This window comes from Melozone crissalis, unplaced genomic scaffold, assembly GCF_028551555.1.
Source record: "Melozone crissalis strain CALT ecotype California unplaced genomic scaffold, PUWL_Pcris_2 ptg000014l_1, whole genome shotgun sequence".
Classification (NCBI taxonomy): Eukaryota; Metazoa; Chordata; class Aves; order Passeriformes; family Passerellidae; genus Melozone; species Melozone crissalis.
This window is the reverse complement of record NW_026535792.1, coordinates 432,320-450,875: the sequence shown is the minus strand read 5'-3', so window position 1 is coordinate 450,875 and position 18,556 is coordinate 432,320. Positions and strand designations below refer to the sequence as shown.

Sequence of the window (18,556 nt, the reverse complement as noted above, 5' to 3'; positions counted from 1 at the left end):
CCCGCCGCAGCCGCTTCCCACCTCCCTGTTTGCACAAGTGCTGGAGCGCGGCTGGGCCGGGGCAGCGCCGGCCCTGGGGTCAGAGCCCCCGCAGCGTTGGGAAAATCTTTAGTTCTGACAAAGAGCGTCTAAGCCTTGTGAATTCCTTCAGCTTCAGCCAGAAGTGCTTAGTCCTGTATTAATGTATACAAGTGGTTATCTCAGCCTTAAAGAGCGTGGGCCTGACCAACACTGGAAGAAGATATATCTCAGCCAGACCACAGAGCTGGGATGTATTCAAAGAAATTTTTTTTTTTTTGTTTTGGCCTATTACCAAAATCAGATAATTTGAGGAATGGGGTGTTCCCCAAACAAGCACCAGAGAACCTCAAACACCCCTACTCTTATGTGAATAAGCTCCCAAAAGTGATATAAATATGCAAAGGAATTTGTGAGACTGTTTAGCATACATGATGAGTTTTGGGAAATGTAATTAATAACTAACAAAGCTTTAAACTAGTCTGTTAGCCAGCTGTGGTATTGGTAATAGGAGACATCCCCTGCACACCCAGCACTGAAATAAAGCGATGCTACTTTCTAATACTGAGCTTACAGTGTTAGAGGGTTTGACTCCCAGCTTCTGGTGACAGCAGGACACCCTGCAGCCCCTGACCCCGGGAGCAGGGTGGGCTCCCCCGTCCCTTCAGCCCCTCTCAGTGGAGCAGGGTGCAGGGCCATGAGGCAGCACGGGCAGGGCACCGCGACAGAGCTCAGGCTGTGCCCCCTGAGCCCCCAGCCCTCCTGCCCCTGGGAGCCCCCCAGGACCCCTCCGTGCCCGCTGGGGACCCGCCGTCCCGGAGCAGAGGCTGCGTGGTGTCCGGGGCTCGTGCTTGTCCCTCTGTCCCTCTGGGACGGGCACCGCTCGCAGGGACAGTGCCCGGGCTGTGCCCGGTGCGGGGTGGGCGCTGCCAAGCACCGGGGGCCGGGCACAGGGCAGGGGACTCCGCGCCTCGGGCCCCCGGCATCGGAAGGTCAAGTCCCGGCTGCGCTGCCGTGCGGGGCGCTGCGGTGCGGGGCGATCCGCCGCGGGGCTGCGGGGCTGGCGGCACGTTAGCATCTCTCACGGCCGTGCGAATGGGTCCCCGCACACTTCCCAGCGCCGGCAGGGCCAACTAAGGACCGAAGGAGTCAGATCTGACACCTCTGCAAATGGGCCCGGCATTCCCAGGCTCCTGCCGCCCGCCCGGAGCGGGGCGAGGCTGGGGGAGCTCGGTACCTCCAGGTGGGCGCAGAGGCATCACCCCGCACCCCCGGCCCAAATAACGCCGGGTTACCCCCAGACACGGCCCGCAGAACCGTGCCCAGCCAGGGCCAGACACAGCCCGCACCCCCAGCTCCTTTGGCAGAGTCCCCTCGGGGCAGGAACGGGGTCCGGGGGCCCCACGGAGAGCCTGAGGCACCACCTGGCCTCACCAGGATCGAGACCCTGTGCCTCACCACCCACTACACCAGCCACCTCTCTGCCCTGCTGGGAGGCACTGTCCCCTCCGTGCCCTCTGTCCCGGGGGCCTGGGTGTGCCAGGACACGGACACGGGTGTGCTGGGGGTCACCTGCCATGGCGGGGATCCCCCCGGAGCTGCGCGGGGCTCCCGGCATGGGGACGGCTGCCTGGGGTCTCCCCTCTGCACCACAGAGGTGCCTGGGGCTCCAGAGCTGGATGGAGGGTCACCCCCTACGCCCCTGCTGCAGGGACCCTGCCAGAGCTCCAGAGCACTCCCGGCTGCCCTGCCCTGGAGCCTCCCCACAGATGTGCCACAGCTAACGGGGCACCGTCCTGCTGCTGCCTGGAGCCTCCCAGGGCAGGACTGACGGACACGGGGCACCACAGGATCCCCACACCTGGGTCCCAGCTGCCCTCACATCACCAGGTACCCAAAGACCCTCCCCGGCCCAGCCCCTGCTCCGGCAGGCTGGGGTGGAGGATGGTCCGGTGGCTGCAAGGTGGGCTGTCCCACAGCCACTCGCCTCACACAGCTCAGCACCCCGGGCCCCGGCCGGGCTCACCTCCCCAGCTCCTGCTGCAGCCCAGCACTGTGGGGCTGGAGCTGCCTGCAGCCCCGGACACAGAGCCCGCACGGGCACGGCGGCATGGCAGTGGGGCGGCGGCACGGCCACGCTGCGGAGCTGCACGGGATGGGACAGACGCCAGGATCCTCCCTAAAGCCGCCCTGCTCCCCTGCTCCTCACTGCGGGACCTGCTGGCTGCACCCCAGCACGGGCCGGGCTGGGAGCGCCCTTCAGCCTGCACCCCACACACACAGCCAGGTGCTGCCCACTGCCAGCCCAACCCAGCCCGGCTGTGTCCCAGGGCTGAGGTGGCACAGGGACTCACCGCCTAGGCCATCCCCAGCCCCGCTGACCCCCAGCTCCCACCCGCCTGGGGGTCTCGTCCCTTCCCCGAGCCCAAAGGCAGCTCTGTCCCTGCAGGGTGGCCGTGAGGGACTGTCCCTCCTACCTGCCACGGCCTGGCCCTGCCCCGAGCCTGCAGCACCTGCCCGGAGCAGCGCGGGCAGAGGGTCCTGTGCCAGTCCCCCAGAGCAGGGCCCAGCAGGGGAGCTCACACGCAGCTGTCAGACAGAGGGGCTGGGGCTGGCGTCAGTGAAGCCCCAGAGCCACTTAGCACCAGGCTCCTAACAGCCCGGGGGCTCACAGCCCCGGGCCTGCAGGGCCCCTGGCACTTCCTACCCGGTGTGTCCCCACAGCACGGCCCCAGCCCGCAGGGTGCCCTGGAAACTGGGCAAGATTTTATTTACTGCCCAGAGCGCACCAGCCTGGCCTCCCCCTGGCAAGACCCCGAGTTCCCCGTGCCCATCATACAGGCGTCAGCCCATTCCTGGCAGTGCGGGGGCTGCAGTGGCCGGGGGTCCGTCCTGGCGGCCAGGGAATCGCAGGCGCCTCTCATGTGGTCCGGGTCTCGCTCTCAAACCAGCTCTGCACCGCGGCCTTGTTCTCCTCCACCCACTTGATGTTAGCGCGGGTCTGCTCCAGCGCCTGCTCCAGCGCCCGCGTCCCCGACCCGAACCCGATGTCCTGGTTGCCCTCCTTGAACTGCTCCAGCTGCCAGGCAGAGACGGGGCTGGAGCAGGCAGGGCAGATCCCAGCAGCTCCCGGCAGCACTGCACACCCCCCAGAACACCCCTCCAGCCCCTGACAACCCCTGGGAGCGCTCCAGCACCACCCCAGCACCTCTCAGCTGCTCCCTGGCAGGACCCCTACAGCCCCCAGGAGCACCCCAATGGCCTCTGTGAGCCCTCAGCAGCCCCCAACATCATCCTGACAGCCCCAGTAGCACCCTGAGAGCCCCCAGCACCATCTCAGCAGCCTCCAGGAGCACCCCAACAGCCCCCAGGAGCACTCTGACAGCCCTTGGGCATCCCTGCCACCACCCCAGCAGGCACCCAGCAGCCTGTGACAGGGACAGAAGCCTCTTGGACCCCTGGGCTCACAAGGGGCAGGAAATCCCCTCTCAAGGGCTGCTGGCACAGGGCAGCTCTGCCAAGGCTGGGGTCCCTGGTCCCCCGGCTCCTGCCGGGGTCCAGCCTCACCTGTTGCAGCTCAAACTCTGTGGAGAAGCGCTGGGTCACAGATAAAATCAGGCGGGAGAAGGAGAAGGAGCCGCCGCCATACCTGGGAGAGCAGAAGTGTGCTGAGCCAGGGGGAGGGGACAGGGGAAGGGACAGTGCCACCCCCAAGGGGCACGGGCAGGCAGACAGGGGTGCCCCAGCCCCCACGGTGCTCACTGGGTGAAGAGCGTCCTCCAGTTGGCACGGATGAAGTCCCAGGCCAGGGACTGCCCCACGACGTTGCTGGCAATGCTGTTGATGGTGGAGGTGGCATCTTGCTTCCGGATCTTGGTAGGGTCGAGGGTGTACTGCAGGTACCTGGAGGGGCACGATGAGGGGCTCAGGGGCTGGCAGGGGCAGCGGACACGCCGAGGGCGATGGGCTGGTGGGGACACAGCGCGGGGCCAGCCAGACCCCACACGCACCGGCTGAGGATCCAGGGGTCGGGGCTGCAGGCGAGGGCTGTGCGGAGCTTGTCGGCCTCAGACACCACACGGGCCTCCTGGAACTTCTTCCAGAGGAACTGCCAGGCATCATCCCCGCCCGTGGCCACCATGCTGCAGTAGATGGCTGAGCGCAGGTTCGGGGGGACCCTGTTGGGGTGAGAGCCGTGGGTGCCAGGAGCCCCTCGCCGTGCCCATCCCCACCCCACACACAGCACCGCGGCTTCCCAGCACTCACGGGTTGCTGTTGCTGTTCTGCCACTGGCTCAAGTAGTTGGCAGCCAAATTCTGGCAATCGGTGACACCGTAGGAGCAGGCGGTGCTGATGGCATTGGCCTCGTTGTACCTGGGGGAGAGAGGCCGTGAGGGCTGGGGTCTGGCACAGGGCACCCACGAGCACAGGGCCAGTGCTGGCACGAGGCAGGGCTGTGCCCCCTGCCCAGCGCGGCCAGGGAGACCCCAGGGACCCAGCCCAGCCCCAGGACCACGGTACTCACTGGACCATCAGCAAGCCGTCATTGAGGGGATTGCTCCAGTTATTGGTGAGATTCTTGTAGTACTCAAAGAGAGGGGTCACCTGCTTTTTCATGTATGCCTGGGGGCAAGAGGGGGTCAGTGGCAGTGACACTGGCAGCAGCCCCACACCACTGTGGGGGCAATCCTGGCCCCTCACGCCCAGCACGGGGGGCTGGCACCACTCACCGACATGGCCCCAAAGACCTCGCTGCGGTCAAACATCAGCTTGAAGTACTTGAGGTTGGTGAGTGCTGCCTGCCAGGGCATGTATTCCGTCTCCTTGCTCAGGAACCGTGTCGTGTTCAGAGCCAAGGTCACGTTCACGTACTTGGCCCTGTCGGGGTGAGGGCAGCGTCACCTCCCCAGCCTCACTGGCACTGCCCACCCCAGGGCACCCGCCCCATCCAGCCCCTCACCCCAGTGGCACCCAGACCACCAGGCAGGGCTCACCTGGCCAGGTTAAAGGCGTCATCAATGATCTGGGCACGGTTGATCACAGGGAAGACCTGAGAGAGCAAAGTCGGTGTCTCAGGGCAGCCAGAGCGCGGTGGTGTGAATGGGGTCCCACCCCACAGCCCTGAGCGCCCCGTGTACCGCGTGGTTAGTGTCAAGCTGCTGGACGAGCTGATTCCAGTTCTCCTGGTTGTAATTGACACGGAAGTACCCAGTGACATTGAGGTTCAGCAGGAGCCAGTCAGGGCTGGTGAGCCTGAAGTCGTTGTTGGTGTCTGGGAAGGGGACAGGAGGCTGTGCCAGGGAGGGCCAGGCTCAGCCCCCAGCACCACTGCCTCCCTGGGAACCCCGCCCAGTGCCGTGGCAGTGGAGGCGGCAGCAGGACCCCCACTCGCGGCCAGGACACGCCATACCTGTGACTTTGGTCAGCCAGGTGTTGTTCCCGCGGCCACTGCCTGTCATCCAGGTGATGGGGACGATCCAGGTGTAGCTGCGCCATGGACAGACAGGTGGTGGAACTGGCCCTGATCCCCCCAGCCCTCAGTTCCCAGCCAGCCCTGCCACACTCACTTGAAGACAGAGGGTCTGTCCACAGAAGATGTGGGGTCCAGCAAGAAATGGGCCTGGCTGACGGCGCCGCTGCTGGTGTCGACAGTGACCACAGGGAAGCCCATCTGCAGCGTCCAGCGGTCCATGATGTTGCTGATATTGTCAGGCAGCGGGACCTTGTTCTTGTCCACCGCCTGCGGGGATGGCAGCACCGCTGGTCACCAGGGCCAGGGGCACGGCCAGCGCTGCAACCCTCACCCAGCACGTGGGACCCCGTCACACCTGGCAGCCCCCCGGAGCCGGGGCCGCGGATGCTGCAGGAGCACCAGCCCCCTCCTACCTGCTGCAGATGCACCCAGAGGTCAGAGTAGATGGTGTTGCTGTAGGAGAAGGTGTGGAGGTAGGACTGTGGGAGAGCACCAGGAGAGACGGGTGAGCAAGGGCAAGTCTGGGGTGTGGGACCCCCCTAGAGCAGCCAGGCAGGTTTCTACCACGGGATGCCCACCCTGCACTGGGCTCGCTGCCCCCCAGTACCAAGAGCACCTCACCTGCAACCCCTCCTTGAAGATGTCCTCGCTGAGGAAGCTCGAGAGCATCCGCAGCACCGATGCTCCCTGCAGGGACAGCAGGTCAGAGAAGCCAGGGGCACCCCAGAGTGCATCCCCACCCCAGGGCCCCCGTGCACACCTTGCTGTAGGCGATGCTGTCAAAGACTTCACTGATCTGGGCCGGGGTGTTGATCTCCTCCTCGCGGAAGGACAGCGGGTGGGAGCTGGCCAGGGCGTCGGTGGCCATCACGGTATGCAGCTCGTTCAGCACCATCAGGTCTTTCTGCAGAGGGGGCCCCAGCACCCGCCTCAGCCCCGCTGCACCGCCGGGCACCGGGGCGGCCCTGGGCTGCCTGCTCCCCTGCCCGCTCCCCGCCCATCGCCCTGGCACTCACAATGTTCCAGGTGGGCTCAGCAGAGTCGGCACCCAGGTACTCCACGTACGAGGCGAAGCCCTCGTTCAGCCACAGGTCGTTCCACCACCGCAGCGTCACCAAATTCCCAAACCACTGCAGAGGGCACAGCACCGCCTCAGCCGCCAGCCGTCAGCCGGGGCGGGGGGCCAGGGGTGCAGCAGGTACCTGGTGTGCCAGCTCGTGGGCGATGACGGTCACCACCCGCTCCTTGTTGCCGATGGAGGAGTACGCAGCATCGAAGAGCAGCGAGTTCTCCCGGTAGGTCACCAGCCCCCAGTTCTCCATGGCGCCCGCATTGAAATCGGGGAGGCCAACCTGGTCTGGGGGTGGAGGGGTCCCGTCAGTGCCCCGCTGACAGCGCACTGGACCATCTTCCCCCCTGCAGCGGGCACCTCAACACGGTGCCCCAGGCACCCCGCAGCACCCACCAGACTTGGGGAGCGGGTAGGCCGTGTTGTAATGCTTCTCAAAGAAGTTGAGGATGGGACCAGTGACCCTGAGAGCGTAGGCGCCCTGGCCCTCTTTGATGGCTTCGGGGCGGCCCCAGATGCGAATCTGGAGAGGAGGGATGCAGGACTCATCAGTGCCCAGGCTCAGCCACCCAGGTGGGCAGGGGGTGCACCCCACCCCATCCTACCAGTGTCTTCCCCGTGTTGTTCTCCACGGGTTCAAACTGGCTGACAATGAAGGCCAGGAGGTATGTGGACATCCGGGGAGTGGTGTAAAACTTGGTGACATTCCAGATTTCTCCACCAATCTCCTGGTGCGTGGTGTCTGTAGAGATCAGAGAATCACCCCACAGCCCTGCCAGGCCCCCAGCCCCCCAGTGGGGTCCCCCCGCCCCACTCACTTTCGGCAGGCATGTTGGAAATGGCCTTATAGTCAGAGGGGTGGATCAGTGTCACTGTGAAGTTGGCTTTCATGGCCGGCTCGTCGAAGCAGGGGAAAGCCTTGCGTGCGTCAGCCGCCTGCATCTGTGTGGTGGCCACCACCTGCCTGTGAGCCAGCCCCATCAGTCCCGGGGGTCCCTGGGGAGGCCGCACCCCCCAGTCCCCCTTCTCCCGTCCCAACTGGGGCGGCATGAGGATGCAGGGGCGGCACAGAGGCTCCACACACTCATCCCATGGTCCTGGTGCAAGAGGAGCCCCAACGCCAGCCCATGCCCTGCACTGCCCCGTGCCAGCCCCTTCCCACCACCACACTGGGCCAGCCCTGTGGCTCCCGCCCTGTCCCCTGCCCTCCACCTACTTGTTGCCCGAGTCATCCGTGTATTCGCTGCGATAGAAGCCAGCCAGGTCATCGGCCAGCTCCCCGGTGAAGCTGCTGGACAGCCGGTACCGCTTGCCCTGCTGCAGGGGAGCGCCCAGCTGCAGCACCAGGTACTGGGTGGGAGTCTCCAGCCAGGTGCGGGAGATGGCAGGGAGTGTGCCACCATCCTCTGCCTGCAGCGTGGCATGGAAGGAGTTCTGCATGGTGTAGTTCAGGTTCTTGCTGTGGATGAGGATGAGGTCGGTGGCTTCCTCACACAGGAAGACCACACTGCTGTTGCCCTTGAAGATGTACATGTTGTTGGCATCAGGCTTCAGGAAGGGCTGCAGGGACACCTCATAGAACTCTGGCTTCAGCGTGGCCGGCAACCTCCACTGGTTCCAGGGGTTGCTGGGGGCAGGGGTGGTGGTGCTGGTGGTGGTGCTGGTGCTGGTGTTGGTGCCAGGGCTGGCCGTGGTGCTGGTGCCCACATCTGATATCCCCTTGTTCTTTTCCTGGGCGTACACCACCGAGAGTGCAATGATGGTGGCCACAGCCCCCAGGCCCAGCACGATGGCCACGATGCCCACGGTCTTGCTGATGAAGAAGCCACCTGCCATGGCGGGCAGCAGGAGTGGCACTGGCAGAGACGGCGCTGGTGCAAGCACGGCTTTTAGCCTCTCGCTCGCACGAGGTTTATTAGTCCAAGTTAATGGGTGAAGGATTAAATGGCCATGGGGTTCAGGGCGGTGACAGACCCTGGGATGAGCTTTCCACCCGCCCGCCCCCCAGCCTGGCAGGAGCACCACGGCCCGGCGCCGCTGCTGCAGGGGCAGAGCTGGCAATGGGGGGTGGCACCATCGGGGACCGTGCAGGAGCTGTGGGCCTGGACCCCTGGGGTCCTTCCCCAGCGCTGGCCAGGCCCTGCAGAAGGAGGGACAGAGCAGGGGGTCACAGCCAGCAGCCACATCCCCACCACGCTGCGGGGCCCAGCGTGCGTCCCCGTCAGCCGAGCCCAGACGCAAACTCAGCGTCACCCCATTCACCCTCGAGTGACAGGGTCTGAGCCGCTGCCAGAGGGTCCGGGCTGCCCTGGCGCGCAGGGCACAGCTCACAGGCTGCCCCACCCAGGGAAAGCAGGTGCCGCACGGGGCCTGGCAGCCCCACCCAGGGAAAGCAGGTGCCGCATGGGGCCTGGCAGCGGCGGGGGAATGTGGGGGGGACACTCGGGCGGAGCTCCCTCTGCCCACAGCCCTCTCAAAGTCCAGGGTCGTGCACCTGGAAGCAGCGGGGTCAAACTCCATCCTTGTGAGCCCAGCCCCAGTGGGCACAGGTGAGGTCCCCACCCAGGGTGGAGGTGACACCTGTCACACGGTGGGAAAAAATAGGAAGTCCTGTTCTCAGGATCTAATCGATCTCTCCATAGGGAGATATGGGCAGGTGTTGCCAGGAGCCACAGCTGGGGCAAAGGGCAAACCAGGATGAGTGAGTGGTGTCCTCAGGGAATCCTTGCCCTGTCCCTGACAGCACCCAGCTGAACCTGCCAGGGCCACCGTGCCTGGCACAAATCATTCTGGACGCTGCTGGTGTTCCTGGCCCTCCCTGTTAGGCACAGCCATGCCCCAAGAACAGAGGTCACTGCTGGCTCTCAGTGCCATCCGCCGCCTGGCTCTGGCCAAAGGCTTTGGGGACAGTCCCCCAGAGGCCCAAGGGGCACAGGCGGCCGGGAGGGTGCCAGGCACTCTGCACACCGCCGTCCCAGGCCTGCTGGCCCTCCCCACAGCCCCCCGGGCACAGCACGCAGGCATCCCCCTGGCTGGCCCGGGGAGGGTCTGGATGGAGTCACCGGGGAGCAGCAGACACAGCACCCACACCCGACTCCCCCAGCCTGCAGGACTCTGTCCCCACCCCAGTGCACCCCTCTCTGGAGCCCAGCCAGCGGCACACACATCTCTGTCCCACAAGCGGCACAGATGCTGGGCGTCACCCCCGTGGGCACGGCGTCCCTGGGGCTGTGGCCTCACACACCCCACAGGCTGACACCCCCAGAGCCCCCCACACCGCCATGCACCCCCCAAGTCCCGCACTGCACACGGGCCCCATAACCCCCATGGACGCGAACCGCGCTGCCAGCCGCACAGCCCACAGCCCCCGCAGCCCCTTGCCCCGCTCGGCGCAGCCCAAGGCACCCCGCGGAGCCCCGCTTGGGCTGTGCACCCCGAGCCCCGCTCACCTTCCTGCGCTCCGCCGGGGCCAGCGGGTCCCGCCCGCCCGGCTGCCGCTTCCTGCGCCCCGCGGGTCGCCCTGCCCGTGCTGCTGCCCGTCCGTGCTGCTGCCCGTCCGAGCTCTGCCTGCCCCGGCTGCCCGCCCCGGCCCCGCGCTCTGGCTCCGAAGGGAGGAAAGCTTCCTCCGAAGCGCCAGGGCAGGAACCCGCAGCTCTCGCCCCCTTAACCTCGTGTCTGCCGGCCGGCGGGGCGGGGGCACGGCCCGGGGCAGCGCGGAGGGGGAGCAGGGCCGGGAGGCAGTTCTGAGGGCGGCCGGGGACCGGGCCTGGCTCTGGGAACGCGCTCCGCGGGCAGGGCTGAGCCGGAGCGGCCGAGCCCGGCACCCGCGGGTGCCACAGCCCAGCACAGCCGGGGCAGGCGGTGGGCTGGGGCCCGGAGCCGTGCCCGGCGTCAGCACCATGCGGCAGCTCGGAGCGGCCAGCCGCTGTCCCCCACAGCCCCTGGCAGGCCGCGTGCCCCGCTCGCTGCTGCTGTGGGCCCGCCTGCTGACCCCGCCAGCGCGGCCCCTCCGGGCACAGCGGGGCACGGCCAGCGCCGTGGGGGCTCCCCGGGCTGGGGGCTCGGCCCGGCCCAGGCCAGCCTCAGCCAGGGCCGGGGAGCAGAGAGCGGCCGGGCCGGCAGAGGGGCTGCCCCGCAGCGGCAGGCCGGGCAGCGGCGCCGAGCTGCCGCAGAGCCACCCCGGGCGCTGCACAGGCAGCACGTGGGGCCGGACGCTGCCCGCAGCGCTGGGGGTGCTGTGGCGTGGGGCCGGACACAGCCTCAGCAATGGGGGTGCTGTGGCGTGGGGCCGGACGCTGCCCGCAGCGATGGGGGTGCTGTGGCGTGGGGCCGGACACAGCCTCAGCAATGGGGGTGCTGTGGCGTGGGGCCGGACACAGCCTCAGCAATGGGGGTGTTGTGGCGTGGAGCCGGACACAGCCTCAGCAATGGGGGTGCTGTGGCGTGGGGCTGGACACAGCTTCAGCAATGGGGGTGCTGTGGCGTGGGGCCGGACACAGCCTCAGCAATGGGGGTGCTGTGGCGTGGGGCCGGACACAGCCTCAGCAATGGGGGTGCTGTGGCGTGGGGCCGGACACTGCCCGCAGCGATGGGGGTGCTGTGGCGTGGGGCCGGACACAGCTTCAGCAATGGGGGTGCTGTGGCGTGGGGCCGGACACAGCCTCAGCGTTGGGGGTGCTGTGGCGTGGGGCCGGACACTGCCCGCAGCGATGGGGGTGCTGTGGCACTGCCCACGGCAGCCCAGCCCCGCGCCCCGGCCTGGCACAGAGCAGCTCGGCGACTCCCTGGCCATGAGGTGAGCCGGAGCGTTCCCTCCGACTGTCCCAGTCTGCCAGACTCCGCGCCCCAGCCCCAGCACATGGCCCCGGCACGATGGCTCACCTGCACCCTTCGCCGGCACCTACGAGAGGACGAGGAGGAGGAGGAATAGGAGGAAGCAGAGGAAGAGCAGAGTCAGCAGGGAAGAGGACGCAGCAGGTTGCCCAGCTCCTTGACCTCCAGGAGTGCTTATGTGGCTAGTGGCCAGCTGGGGAAGGGTTAAGCTGCAGGGAGGGGAAATTCCTTCCCGGCAGAGTCACGGTTTCCCTGCCAGGGGAAGTGGAGGCAGAACCCGGAGCACAGCTGGGGAGCAGAGGAAGGGCCCCTGTCCAGCCCCGGGGCTGGTGGCCAGATGGAGCCTCGGCGGAGCCAGGGGCACGGGGTACGTGGCTGACAGAGCCCATCGGGGTCACCGTGACCCCCAGGACAAACCCTGCTCCTCCCCGGCCTCAGAGCAGCCCAGCCCCACAGGTCCCACACACCCACAGCAGACAAGGACACGGCTTCAGGGGCAGTTTATTGGGACACAGGGACACACTCCAGCAGCCCCAGCCTGGCCTGACCCTGCAAGCCCTCCAGGCACTCAGCTCCTATCCCTCTTGCTGCCACATCCCCCGCACACTGTCCCCAGGGCACACAGCAGCTCCCATGAGTGACCCCACCCAGCCGGGGCCCATCACAGAGAGCAGGACGGGGCAGGGGACAGCCATGGCCGGGAGGGTGGAGGGGACAACCTGCAGCTCCTGACAGAGCCGTCACTACAGGCACACTTTCGCCTCTGGGAATCCCAAGAACCCCAGGAGAGGCAGGAGCAAACTCTTCCCCACAGCGAGGAGAGGCTGCGTGTGCACAGGGAGGGAGGGGAAGGAAGAGCAGCCTCCTTGTTGGGGGACCAGGGAACAGAACTGGGCCCAGGTGCAGAGGGAGGGACCCCCCACCCCGTTCTCTGAGCCCTGTCGCTGCTGCCTGCCCTCGGCCACCATCGGGCCCTGTGTGCCACACGGGCAGAGCCCCGGCAGGAGCCGGGGACCCCAGCTCTGCTCAGCAGGCAGCCCCCGGCACGGGCTGCTCACATGAACTGTGACAGGTTGGGCACTTTGATGTTGATGTCCCCGATGTTGATGTTGCGGGGGATCTCGGGCAGGTTGATGTTCTTCACGGCCGACACAGCGCGGGAAGGAGCAGCTGAGAGGCCTCCCTGGGGACAGAGGGACCGTGACCACTGGTCCCACCCCAGAGCCCCTCCACAGCCCCTTCACGATAAACCTTCAGTGGCCTGGGGTCGTTATCCTTGACAAAGGAGCCGCTTCCACGGCAGCTCCCTGCACTCGTGAGCAGCACCACGGGGCAGGATGTCCCCAGCCCCATCCGAGGGCTCAGGCAGGCGGACCCTGGGAGTGCCCTGGGTACCCCCCACGCCCACCCCGTCCCCACGGGCCACCCCCGCACAGCCCGGGCTCCATCAGCTCCCAGGGGCACGGCCGCAGCGTCACCGCTCACCTCTGCCTTCTCCAGCTTGCCCTGGGCCTCCACCTGCGCCACGATCTCGTTCATGTTGGTCTCCAGCACCATCCCGCCGATCACCATCTCCTGCAGGATGTGGTGCACCTGCCAGGGAGGGACGCGGGGAACAGAAGGCTCAGGGCCCGCTCCTGGGAGCTCGTCAGGGGCCAGCATCTCCCCAAGGGACACAAATCTACCCCTGCCCCCTTCTGAGCTGCCTGGAGAGCAAAAGGGTTGCCAAGGGCAGCCCCAAAGCTCCACTCTCCACCTGCACCCCACCGGAGATGACACCCGCCCACCGGGCCCCCGCAGCAGCCTGACGCAGCTGGTTCCACTGGCACAGCCCGGACACGTGGCTGGTCCCTCCCGGGCCAGGCTACAGCAGGAATGTGTCCTAGGGATGACCCAGCAGGCAGCAGGGCCCTCGAGGGGCAGGACACTTCTCCCCAGAAGCTCCTTCTCCTCAGAAAGCCAGGCCAGAGCCTGGCCTCTCCCCTGTCTCTGAGGAAGGTCGAGACTGTGACACGGGCACAGAAAAAGCACACAGCTGCCAAGGGAGTCTGCTCCTTTCCTGGCATCCCTCGAGTTCAAGGATGAACAGGCAGGCAAGGCCAGTGCAATCACACAGCCACAACAGGGAAAGGAACATTGCTGAGTTGCAATCCCAGAAATTGCACTCAGCCCTGAGGTGGCAGCCAGGCTGGGCTGGTGGCTACAACTCCCTTCAGCTCCCGCTCCTGGCTCCGCTCAGCGCTGCCTGCACAGTCAGCAGTTCCCAATGAGCCCACAGCGCAGATAATGGATTTATGGGTCCCAGATACTTCCGTGAAAGAGGATACACAGGAGTACGGCTGGGTTATGAGATTGTTTTATGGTTTCACAGAGCCAGGCTGCACTTGTGACACCTTGTGAACTTCAGGACAGTGCTGGGGAGAATAAAGAACAGGAGAGAACGTGCAACCCCAGCAACTGCGGAGGGGCAATCCCAGCTCTGTGCGGTGACCCCGCCCAGGCTCCCCACAGCCCCTGTCCCACTCCCACAGTGCCTGCAGCACCACGTGCGTGGCATCAGCAGGGCACAGGGTGGGCCCAGGCAGCTCTGGCAGCCCCATCCCACAGCCCAGTCCCAGTGCAAGTGGCTCCCCCAGCCTAAAAGGATATGGGAGCATCGGGAAACGTTCCTTCAAGATCTGGCTTCAGCCCAAGCTGGCTCCAAACCAGCAGGGCAGAAATCTTGAGCAAGTTTTGTTTTCCAAGCCAAAGCACAACACTTCCTGAGAAATCTGCGTTCCCTCTGGGACTCTGCAGCTGCTGAGTGCAGCTCACACTCCGCTCCGAGGTGGAAAGCAGGGCTGAGAGCTGAGCACAGCCCACCCTGAGTGCCCCTTGGACAGGGCATGCCTGCACTCTGAGGCTGGGGCTCCCAGCACCGGCAGCTACAAGCACTGGTGTCACTGGTGCCTGAGCAATGTCCCCCTGCACCAGCCCACGGCAGGAGTAGGACCCCAGGCCTGGCACAGCTCTGGTGCCATGGCCCTGTGCCGCAGGTAGTGCAGGGCGGAACTTCAGACAAAAAACAATTACAGAATGCAGCCAAAGCTGCACCTGGACCCCTGCCCAGGGAGACATTCACAGCCCTGGCTGGGGAAACGCTCGTGGGCCCAGCAGGACACACCGGCACATTCCCAGCGCCCCAAACGCTGTCCCTCTGCACCCAGCTCCGGGAAGCACGGGAACATGAGCACATCTGACACATAAACATGTGCCAAATACGGAAAGAGACCAACCGATCATGGCCAAGAGTTGAGTCAAAGCTGGGAAGCAGCAGGAGCACGGCATGGGAAGGGCTGGGAGAGCCTGGGTGGCCGAGCTGGGGTCTGCACTACCAGAAACCCCCGAGTCCCATCTCCTGAGAATGTTCCTCTGTCAGGGAGGGTCGGAGGGAGGGTGAGCCCGCTGCTGCAGGCCAGGGTGCGGTGTGCCCTGCCCAAGGGCTGCAGGCTGCCCGTGGGGCTCAGTGTTTGACATGCAGAGCTCACATAAAGCTGACAGTAAGGCTGAGTGAAAAGCTGCGGGGCCCTGCCGCTCCCACAGTCAGCACCCACGGGCATATCCTGCCCCAGCTGTGGGCAGAGGGCCCCTGGGCAGCTGCCAACACTTCTCCCACAGCTGCTCGGCCCTCCTTCCAGCTCTGATAAACACTTAGGGCAAACAGTGAAACCAAAGCCTGACCTCAGCAGCTGGTAACATAGAGATACCCGGGACCTGCTCACTCCCCCTCCCTGCCAGTTCCCCAGTTGGAATCACCAATGGAAAGGGAGCATTTTACTTCCTTTGACTGTTTCTTTCCCCAGTGCTCTTTTTTGTTGATATGTTTTTGTCTCCAGCAAAGCAAGAAAATCTTGATCAACAGCAACACAAGCCTGCACCCTCAGCCAAGCCTCTCCCTGCTCCAAGCCTATTCCTGGCTACCTATCCCAGCCATCTTCAGCCTTGTGACCCAGGACATGATCTAAGAGGACGCTTCCTGTCCAGATCTCCGTCCAGCTCAAGAGGAAGCATTACAGGCTGCGCTCAAACCAAAGTTTACCCAGCACTCTGAATTCCAAACACTCCCATTGTTCCTGCCCTTTTCTTTCCCGGCAGCTGTAGCACAATGTAAACTCCCACGAGGTGTCACGGCCTGGAGCAGAGGCAGAACGCCCCGGGCCCAGGGCAGAGGCTGCCAGCTGCAGCAGAGCTGGCTGCGCAGCACACACCCACAGTGCCACCAGAGGCTGCCAGCTGCAGCAGAGCTGGCTGCGCAGCACACACCCACAGTGCCACCAGAGGCTGCCAGCTGCAGCAGAGCTGGCTGCGCAGCACACACCCACAGTGCCACCGGCCCCGGGGCAGCCCAGCCCTCGGCTCTTTCCTGAGGAGCTCACAATGCGAGTGCCTTGCAAAGAACACGGCTGAAAGCTTCCCATACAGGATCCCCAGACTCTCCTGGCCAGCCCAGCCCAGGAAATGCAGCTCTGGAGCAGCCCCGAGGCCAGCACCCACCTTGTCCATGTGGAAGATGAGGTCCAGCTCACAGACGTTCTCAAAGCACTTGTCCAGCGTCTCCACAAACACCTGGGACAGACAGAGACCAGGCCAGACGGTCACACCAACCCCGTGGAACGCTCCAGGCACGGGACAGAGGGACTGGGTAGCTGGAGAAGGACCTAGGCATGCGTGTGGCTGAACATGAGCCCAGGTGTGCCCAGGTGAGCAAGAGGCCACTGGCACCTGGCTTGTGTCAGCCCCACCGTGGGCAGTGCCTGTCCCCTGAGCTGGCACTGCTGGGGCACCTCCAGCTCTGGGCCCCACTGATAGCAGAGACCTTAAGGGGCTGGAGCGTGTCCAGGGCAGGGAACAGAGCTGGGAAGGGGCTGCAGAATTCCTCAGGGAGCTGGGAAAGGGGCTCAGCCTGCAGAAAAGCAGGCTCAGGGGCACCTTCTTCCCATATCCTGGTGTTCAAAGGGTGGCTACAAAGCTGGAAACTCCTGTCATGCATGGGGGCGCATGGAAAGACACTGAATGATGGGTACAAGTTCCTCTTGGGGAGACTCCAGTAAGGCTTAAGAGTAAAAATTTTTTCCAGACAAACAGCAGGTGAATAATCTCCATGAGGAAGAGAGGGATTCCCCAACACTGGATATTATTCACATGCCAAAGTGCTGGGAATTGTCTAGGCCATGCTTTGCCAAGAAAGGCTGGACCAGACAATCCCTGAGGTCCCTTCCAACCTGGGATTCCAGAATCCTAGCATTAATGGTTGGACTTGGTGCTCCCAAGGGTGTTTTCCACCCTGAATAACTCTATGTGTCTGTTTTTAAAGACATTCCTTCAGATTGCCTTCCCTGCTGGTCCCAGGTGAAGGAGCCATGTAGAAGCTCAGGGCGTACGTGCAGCCCCCTCCCCACCAGGGCCCCGAGGGCTTCTCAGGCCTTCCAGAAGGGCTGGCACAGGGCTGGCACAGGGCTGGCACGGCCCTGGGTGGTGCCAGGGCAGCTGGGTGCTGCGGGGACGCACCTGGATGAGGTCCAGGATGCCCAGCTCGCTCTCGGAGGAGTCCACGCAGAACACGAAGTACAGCGTGGCGTAGTGGCGGTAGATCAGCTTGTAGTCGGAGCCGCCGAACAGGCTGCGGGGACAGGAGCACGGCTGAGGGGCTGGGGACAGCTCGGGCCCAGCCCGGACACAGCCCGGGCACAGCCCAGACACAGCTCGGGCACAGCTCGGGCCCAGCTCGGGCACAGCCCGGGCACAGCTCGGGCACAGCCCGGGCACAGCCCGGACACAGATCGGGCACAGCCCGGGCACAGCTCGGGCACAGCTCGGACACAGCCCGGGCACAGCCCAGGCACAGCTCGGACACAGCTCGGGCACAGCTCGGGCACAGCCCGGGCACAGCCCGGACACAGCTCGGGCACAGCTCGGGCACAGCCCGGACACAGCCCGGACACAGCCCGGGCACAGCTCGGGCACAGCTCGGACACAGCCCGGGCACAGCCCGGGCACAGCCCGGACACAGCTCGGGCACAGCTCGGGCACAGCCCGGACACAGCCCGGACACAGCCCGGGCACAGCTCGGGCACAGCTCGGACACAGCTCGGGCACAGCCCGGGCACAGCCCGGACACAGCTCGGGCACAGCTCGGGCACAGCCCGGACACAGCTCGGACACAGCTCGGACACAGCTCGGGCACAGCCCGGGCACAGCTCGGGCACAGCTCGGGCACAGATCGGGCACAGCTCGGGCACAGCCCGGGCACAGCCCGGGCACAGCCCGGACACAGATCGGGCACAGCTCGGGCACAGCTCGGGCACAGCCCGGACACAGCTCGGGCACAGCTCGGGCACAGCTCGGGCACAGCCCGGACACAGATCGGGCACAGCTCGGGCACAGCCCGGCACTCGGGGTGCGGACAGCCCGGCACGGCCCCTCCCGGCCGGTACCTGCCGCACTCCAGGAAGTTGCAGATGTGGTCATCGCGCTTGAGCACCAGGTGGAAGGTGTCACGGATGATCTGCTGCTGCACCTCTTCTGCCTGCAGGAGGAGACGGTGGCTGGGCGCCCGTGGCACCCGCGGCTCCGGCCCACGCGCCGGTCCCGGTGCCCCGGGGGCATCCCGAAGGGCGGGACCCGGGCAGCGGCAGGTGCCGCAGCGACCGCCCCGCTCCCGGGACACCCCCGGCCCGCCGAGCGCACGGCGCCCCCAGCCCTGCGCTGCTCCCGGCCCCGCACGGGGCTCGGCACCCCCGCCGCAGCCCAGCGGGCCCCGGCGCGGTGCCGGCCCCGGTGGCGCACCAGGTGCTGGTAGAAGCGGACGAGCCGCGGCTTCCCGTGGTTGTTGAACACGAGGATGGCGTTGATCATCCCGGCGGCGCGTCGGGCCGGGCCGGGCCGGGCCGGGAGCAGCACTGGCAGCAGCACCGCGGCCGCGCACCCACCGCAGGAAGCCCCTCGGCCGCCCCGGAAGCGCACCGGGCTCCGGTGGGCTGAGCCCGGGGTGACCCTGCGGAGCGCCGGGCCGCGGGAGCGACCAAAGCCGCTCCTGGGCGGGGGCGCCTGCCGCCGGGGCGGGCTCCTCGCAGCCCGACGGGGCGGACGGGCAGGCCTGGAGCCGGGATGCGGCGGCCGCTGCC

General features: G+C 66.0%; 2 protein-coding genes across 2 annotated transcripts; both read right to left on the bottom strand.

Moving 5' to 3' along the window:
- Positions 1 to 2,801: 2,801 nt before the first annotated feature.
- Positions 2,802 to 8,539, bottom strand: ANPEP (alanyl aminopeptidase, membrane). Its single transcript, XM_054272782.1, has 20 exons — positions 7,777 to 8,539; positions 7,379 to 7,524; positions 7,166 to 7,302; positions 6,957 to 7,083; positions 6,694 to 6,848; positions 6,508 to 6,621; positions 6,252 to 6,395; positions 6,113 to 6,178; positions 5,905 to 5,970; positions 5,586 to 5,758; positions 5,429 to 5,505; positions 5,157 to 5,290; positions 5,013 to 5,068; positions 4,749 to 4,896; positions 4,544 to 4,641; positions 4,285 to 4,392; positions 4,029 to 4,196; positions 3,781 to 3,921; positions 3,586 to 3,667; positions 2,802 to 3,097 (listed from the first exon to the last, which is right to left on the bottom strand). Exons 1-20 carry the CDS (start codon positions 8,394 to 8,396, stop codon positions 2,939 to 2,941), a joined length of 2,919 nt encoding a protein of 972 aa, XP_054128757.1. The 5' UTR covers positions 8,397 to 8,539; the 3' UTR covers positions 2,802 to 2,938.
- A 3,455-nt stretch (positions 8,540 to 11,994) lies between these two features.
- AP3S2 (adaptor related protein complex 3 subunit sigma 2) lies at positions 11,995 to 18,415 on the bottom strand. The gene is made up of 6 exons (XM_054272742.1): positions 18,219 to 18,415; positions 17,867 to 17,958; positions 16,941 to 17,052; positions 15,927 to 15,998; positions 12,879 to 12,986; positions 11,995 to 12,576 (listed from the first exon to the last, which is right to left on the bottom strand). The coding sequence occupies exons 1-6, from the start codon at positions 18,285 to 18,287 to the stop codon at positions 12,448 to 12,450; spliced, it is 582 nt and encodes a 193-aa protein (XP_054128717.1). The 5' UTR covers positions 18,288 to 18,415; the 3' UTR covers positions 11,995 to 12,447.
- Positions 18,416 to 18,556: the final 141 nt, after the last annotated feature.